The 6,978-nt window shown below is 40.4% G+C and overlaps 1 protein-coding gene across 4 annotated transcripts in view; it reads right to left on the bottom strand.

Annotated features, from left to right (window-relative positions):
• IGF2BP3 (insulin-like growth factor 2 mRNA binding protein 3) overlaps positions 1-6,978 on the bottom strand; it is a 163,976-nt gene that overhangs the window by 107,452 nt on the left and 49,546 nt on the right. For all 4 annotated transcript variants that reach the window (XM_011944196.1, XM_011944194.1, XM_011944193.1 and 1 more), the window contains exon 3: positions 3,487-3,535. In XM_011944196.1, the coding sequence (XP_011799586.1) occupies positions 3,487-3,535 (49 nt within the window). The remainder of the gene's footprint in view (positions 1-3,486; positions 3,536-6,978) is intronic.

Consider the following 6,978-nt stretch of genomic DNA (forward strand, 5'->3'; position numbering starts at 1 on the left):
CAGTCGGCATCACCGCATCAGCAGGTCCCGTCCGTCAGTTGGCTTCACCCCATCAGCAGGTCCCGTCCCGTCAGTCGGCATCACCACATCAGCAGGTCCTGTCCCTCAGTCAGCTTCACGCATCAGCAGGTCCCACTCGTCAGTCGGCTTCACCGCATCCGCAGGTCCCTCTCTGGCAGTCGGCATCACCGCATCCGTAGGTCCCTGTCTATCAGCCGGCGTCACTGAATCAGCAGTTGGTTACATCCTCTAGCTCCTCTGGACACTCAGAACAAGATTTATAACTCCTCTCTCTTCACCCCATCCCAGGCGCCAGCCACAGTCAAGGAGCTGCCATTGCTCAGAAATCTGAGTCTCAGGTGCTCAGGGCTCTTCCCTCCAAGTCTCTAGGATCCAAAACCTCAACTTCCTCTTTGGCCTTTCAGCCCTCAGGCCGTGGCTGCTCCTTAAAGTCACTACTCTGGATTCTCTTTGTTCTTTCGCCATTCAGCACCTGTATGATTCTCCCTGGTGAAATACCGAGGGTATTATCTGTGCTCCTGCCTGGATCTCACTGAGACAAGCACAAAACCGAAGGCTGAGAGCTGGTGAATTTGTTGTTGTTCTTATTATATCATAGTTAAAACATATTGTGTACTTATATGTACCAAGCACTGTTTTAAAGGCTTTAGCACGCATAATCCTATTTAATGCTCAAAGCAACCCAATGAGGGGGCCACCATCATCACCCTTGTTAGAAACGAGGAAAATGAGGCTCAAAGAATTTTAAAAAACTGTTCAGAGATCCCATAAGTAGATCACACAATGAGAAAGTAGTGGAGCTAGGACATAATTCTGAGTCTGACCTCAAAGGTTGCCCCATTGTTAGAAACGAGGAAAATGAGGCCCAAAGAATTTTAAAAACCTGTTCAGAGATCCCGTAACTAGATCACACAATGAGTAAGTAGTGGAGCTAGGACATAATTCTAAGTCTGACCTCAAGGCTGCCCCATTTCCTGCAAAATAAATAAATAAATAAAATAACAACTATAAGGCTTTTTTAGGTGCTCCATGCTGCTTCACAGGGCTATTTACGTTGCTCACGAAGAACTTACTATAGTGCTTTTTTTATTATCCTTTTGAGTCTTACTCATAACAGGCCTCTTCCCTTTTTTCATCCCACTGCTCCTCTAGCAAAACAGTATCATTTGTCCTGTGGAATATCCCATATTCAGGACATGGCTAGTTGTTTCCTTGATGCATCATTTAATTTGTCCCTCTATCTTCTGTATTTCTTGTAAACTCAAAGTTAGATTAAGACTGAAGCCAGTTGAACCTATTTAGATAAGACTATTTTCTCTGTGGTGACATGTATATTCTACTGCATCAAAGTAGAAGGCACATAATGTCTGCTCATTCCACTTTCAGTGATTCTAAGATTAATTAGGGACTCAAAGCCTAATCTTCCATTATAAAAGTTGTCCGAAACTGCAAAATTATCACTGTTTATAATAAGGCTTTGGCAGAGAACAAGTGGCATATCCAGCGTGAATAAATACATATACAGGCTGGGTACAGTGGCTCACGCCTGTAACCCCAGCACTTTGGGAGGCTGAGGCAGGTGGATCACCTAAGGTCAGGAGTTTGAGACCTGCCTGACCAACATGGTGAAATCCCATCTCTACTAAAATTACAAAAAATTAGCCGGGCGTGGTTGGTGGATGCCTGTAATCCCAGCTACTCGGGAGGCTGAGGCAGGAGAATCCCTTGAACCTGGGAGGCGGAGGTTGCAGTGAGCCTAGATTGCACCATTCCACTTCAGCCTGGACAACAAGAACAAAACTCCATCTCAAAAACAAACCAACTAAACATACAAAGTGACCCTTCTCGAAAAGGAAATAGTGTTCCCTCAAGTCTTTAAGGAAAAAAAACACCTAACAGCAGCAGCTCATCTTATTCCTAACTCTCAATAAAATTGTTTTTGTTGATCAATATGTAAACAATCATTAAATTTTTAAAGGGAGTCAAAGGTGAAGAATTCCAAAGTCTAGTTCCAAGCATCTTAGATTCAGTATGTGCTCTTAATTAATTTTATCTTGCGTGCCCGTATTTGCTCATTTGAAAACAGAGATAACCCACTAACTTGACACTATCTCAAAGGACAGTAAGGAGAGTAAAGTGAAATACAAAAATTAAGAAAAGTTAGATATGGCAAATATCCAGAACGAGGGAAAATGCAATAAACTAAAGGCTAAATTCTCTAAATTTGAAGAGATTATGAATGAATTAAAAGGAAACTCTGCCCATAGCAGATATGCTAGTACTCTAATAATTTACTTAAACTTGGTTTCTACCATTTGGCTATTTCATAGAAAGCTACATTACACTAGATGTAGCTCCTGAACAAAAAAATCATATTAAATTACATTTTAAATCATATTTAATATGGCTCACCTTAAAATAAGGGGATCAAACTAATAATCTTGCTATTACAACACTTGAGGACCTATCCCCCAAGCTACTGAATTCCCTAAACAAATGTTAATCTAAAACAGGAACGTATAAAAAGTTTAATCTTATAACCCACCACTTCCATCTATAAAGTATATTTTTAGTGCATTATATAACTTGCAATATATTCAGCATATACCAAAAACCAACCCCTTCCTGCAAAACTTAATCTCAATAATATTGTTTTGAAGATAAATATTCTCAGCACTAATCACTTGTGACCGAGAAACCTTGGAGAATCAGACTTAGATCAACTTCCCTCAACTTCCCACCAAAGTAACCTTTTAACCAAACAGAAGACTAATCTAAAACACACATAACTAGTTACTCTTGATTTTTTTTATATTAGAAATACATGAAAGCTAAGCAGTTTCTCTGCACCACCCTCTCCAAGGTGAGTTTTAAGAACTTTCAGGTTCCATTGTCTGAAGAATCAAAAGACATTTTCTTTTATCCCTTCAACTACAGGTGTCTCAAATTCTCACCATGACATCATTATTATGCTTTGGAAATTGCTGACACAGGCTATTCAATTGTGCTAAATAGTTTGTGTTTGTGCACATTACACAATCAGTGCAGTGCCACCATCTGAGCAAAAGGAAGCAGAATAACATCTTAAAATAAAAGCACAAAGTAGCAGGTATTTGTGGTTTTAAAACTTTGCTAAGATAGGAGCTTCATATTTAAATACAATTGGCAAATTCATCAGAAAGAACTGAAATCAACGAAATCCTTTTGGGAAGGGACTGAATGAGAAAGATTACCTAGTTACCGAAGAATATATTTCAATTTTTGGGTTCTTATCCCAAAGAGCAGATTTTTAAAAGATACACTGTGCCCTTACAAAGAAAATCCCACACTAAGACATGGGTCATAAGAGAAGAATTTTATGTTCTAGCACATCCAAGAGTTGAGGAAAGGAGAAAAAGCTTTGAAAAAACTAACAGCAATAGGTTTCCATACTTAGATCTTAATTTTAAATATAGAAATTCTTACCTCCCACTGTAAGTGAGGCGGGATATTTCGTATCTGAAGTTTCCGAATCCTGCAGAAGAATTAAAACGTTTTTTAAAAGAAAAACAAAACATAAAAGCAAGACAATAATAGCCAACATGGAAGTTTAGAAATTACTTAAAATATTAACTCTATATTAATTACAAACCAATATCTATTAAGAAAATACAGCCCAAGAAGGAAAAGCAAAGAAGCAAAGTCATAAAATGCAGAGACCATTTGGAGATCCAGTATTTATTGGACTGTTATGACTTATTTTAAAAGTCACTAAAATTGGTAGACAGAATGTTTAAAACACACTTATCTGATGACTACATTCTAAGTTCAAATCCTTTAGCTTCAAATTAGGCATCCCAGGACACAAACAAGGCCTTAGTCCAGGTGATCTTACTCTGACCGTCACAGCTAAGGAGTCCATAGATAAAACTCAGGGAAATAAAAATGAGGTGTGGGTGGGAAGAAATTACACATTTATCTTCACCATCCCCTAACTGAAATTTAACATGTCCTTCAATTATGAATGCTGACACTAAACCACAGAATTACAGTACTTGTAATTTTGACATCAATATAAATCAGATATTTTCATACCACATTAGACTGTTGAAGATCTTTAAATATCATCTACACTCATTACTGTGAAACTTAGATGTGTTGCTAGAACTTGTTACTTATTATATTAAGCACCTATTACTGAGTTTCAACATTCTGCTAACTACATTTCAAAATAATTGGTTTCCTTTACAATCCTATGTATTTTATGCATTTTAAGACATCCTAAGACCGGGCACAGTGGCTCATGCCTGTAATCCCAACACTTCGGGTGGCCGAGGCAGGTGCATCACTCGAGGTCTGGAGTTTGGGACCAGACTGGTCACGTGGTGAAACCCCGTCTCTACTATAATTACAAAAAAGTAGCCAGGCATGGTGGCAGGTGCCTGTAGTCCCAGCTACTCCAAAGGCTGAGGCAGGAGAATCTCTTGAACCTGGGAAGCGGAGGTTGCGGTAAGCCGAGATCGCATCACGGCACTGCAGCCTGGGTGACAGAGCGAGACTCCATCTCAAAAAAATAAAAAATAAGACATCCTGAAACATAAGAAGAGATTCAGAGGTTTCAGACTGCGAAAGTAGTGCACAGTAGAGAAAATGTGAAGAATCAGTACCTTAGTTCAAATGCCCCCCACACATGTATATACATACGTACAAGGGAAGGAAGAGGGTGATGCAAATAACACAACTGTATGTTAATTGTATGAGACCATACTATAGAAGTCACATGCCAGTCACTTCCTTTGAAGGAGGAAGGATTTAGTCAACTAGCTATTAAAAACAAAATAAAACAAAAACTAGCAACAGAGCCTGACATCTCAAGTGAAATAAATTACTTAACTTCTACAATTAGAACTATAGGACAGGCCTTGTGGCTCATGCCTGTAATCCCAGCACTTTAGGAGGATCACTTGAGCCCAGGAGTTCCAGACCAGCCTGGACAACAAAGCCAAACCCCATCTCTACGAAAATCTTTAAAAAATTTTTTAAATTAGCTGGGCATGGTGTTGCATGCTTGCAGTACCAGCTACTCAGGAGTCTGAGATGGAAGGATTGTTTGAGACCAGGAGTTCAAAGCTACAGTGAGCTGTGACTGCACCACTGCAATCCAGCCTGGGCAACAGAGTGACACCCTGTCTCAAAAAGAAAAGAGAAGAAAAAAGAAAAAGAAAAATAGAAAAAAACAAAAAACTATAGTGAACTTTTCTTTCCAGGTCAAATAATCCACAATTTTGAAGTATCAGAGCAAAACACCAGTTTAGTCCAGATGCATAGCCTAGTTTAGTCCTTTGCCTCTTCCCTTTCCCCAAAAGGGTGAGAACAAACAAAATACCACAGCTGCCATTGATCCCTTCGAGAACATCAAAGAAAATCTAGATTAACTAAACTCAGGTACAGCCTGTCTACAATCATAAAAAGGAGGAGGAAAGGAAGAGAAGCACTTTTACGTTATTTTCATGACAAAGTAAAAGCACAGTTATCAGGGTAAAACATACCAAAGAGATAAAAGAGAATGCCAGTTTAAGAGAAAAAAAAAAAAAAATCCAAACTACAGCTAGTATAAATTTACAGACAAAATGCTAGTTTGGGATTTGTTTCAAAATAACTCATGTGGTAATAACTGTTAAAGCTTCAGGACAGGTACCTCTCTGCTTTTATGTAAGTTTTATAATTTTTCTTTTTTTGTGTGTGACAAGAGTCTCGCTCTGTCGCCCATACTGGAATTCAGTGGCACAATCTCAGCTCACTGCAGCCTCTGTCTCCCGGGTTCAGGCAATTCTCCCACCTCAGCCTCCTGCGTAGCTGGGATTACAGGCATGCGCCATCACACCCAGCTAATTATTGTGTTTTTAGTAGAGATGGGGTTTCACCATGTTGACCAGGCTGGTCTCAAACTCCTGACCTCAAGTGATCCGCCCGCCTCCACCTCCCAGAGTGCTGGGATTACAGGCGTGAGCCACTGTGTCGCGCTGTATTTTCTATAAAAGGTTTAAAAAATATACCCTAATAAAAAGATCTGTAATTCACATATTTCACAACTGTTATATGTTGCTTCAGTTAAAAGAAAAATTGCGGCCAGACGTGGTGGCTCACACCTGTGATCCCAGAACTTTGGGGGCTTAGGTGGGCGGATCACCAAAGGTCAGGAGTTCGAGACCAGCCTGACCAACATGGAGAAACCCCATCTCTACTAAAAATACAAAATTAGCCGGGCATGGTGGCACATGCCTATAATCCCGGCTACTCAGGAGGCTGAGGCAGGAGAATCGCTTGAACCCAAGAGGCAGAGTTTGTGGTGAGCCAAGACTGTGCCACTGCACTCCACCCTGGGTGACAGTGAGACTCAAAAACAAACAAACAAACAAAAAATAAACAGTGAGTCTCAAAAAAAAAAAAAAAAAAGTTGCTCACACTATATTTACCTGGCTAATGAAGGTATGATTTACTACATATATGCAATTACTGATCTGGTTTGTTTTTTGTTTTTGTTTTTGTTCTGTTTTGAGATGGAGTCTCACTCTGTCGCCCAGGCTGGAGTGCAGTGGCATGGTCTTAGCTCACTGCAATCTCTGCCTCCTGGGTTCAAGCAGTTCTCCTGCCTCATCCTCCCGAGTAGCTGGGACTACAGGTGCATGCCACCACATCCAGCCAACTTTTTATAGAGATGGTGGCCTCGCTATGTGGTCCAGGTTCATCTTGAACTCCTGGACTCAAGCAGTCCTTCTATCTTGACCTCCCCAAAGTGCTGGGATTACAGGCTTGAGCCACCATGCCTGGCCCTATTCTGTTTTAATCAAATATCTAACACAGTAAGGATTTGCAGCAGTGTTAAGAAACTAAGTACTGGCCGGGCGCGGTGGCTCAAGCCTGTAATCCCAGCACTTTGGGAGGCCGAGACGGGCGGATCACGAGGTCAGGAGATCG

The sequence above is a fragment of the Colobus angolensis genome, unplaced genomic scaffold (genome assembly GCF_000951035.1).
Source record: "Colobus angolensis palliatus isolate OR3802 unplaced genomic scaffold, Cang.pa_1.0 Scaffold229, whole genome shotgun sequence".
Lineage (NCBI taxonomy): Eukaryota > Metazoa > Chordata > Mammalia > Primates > Cercopithecidae > Colobus > Colobus angolensis.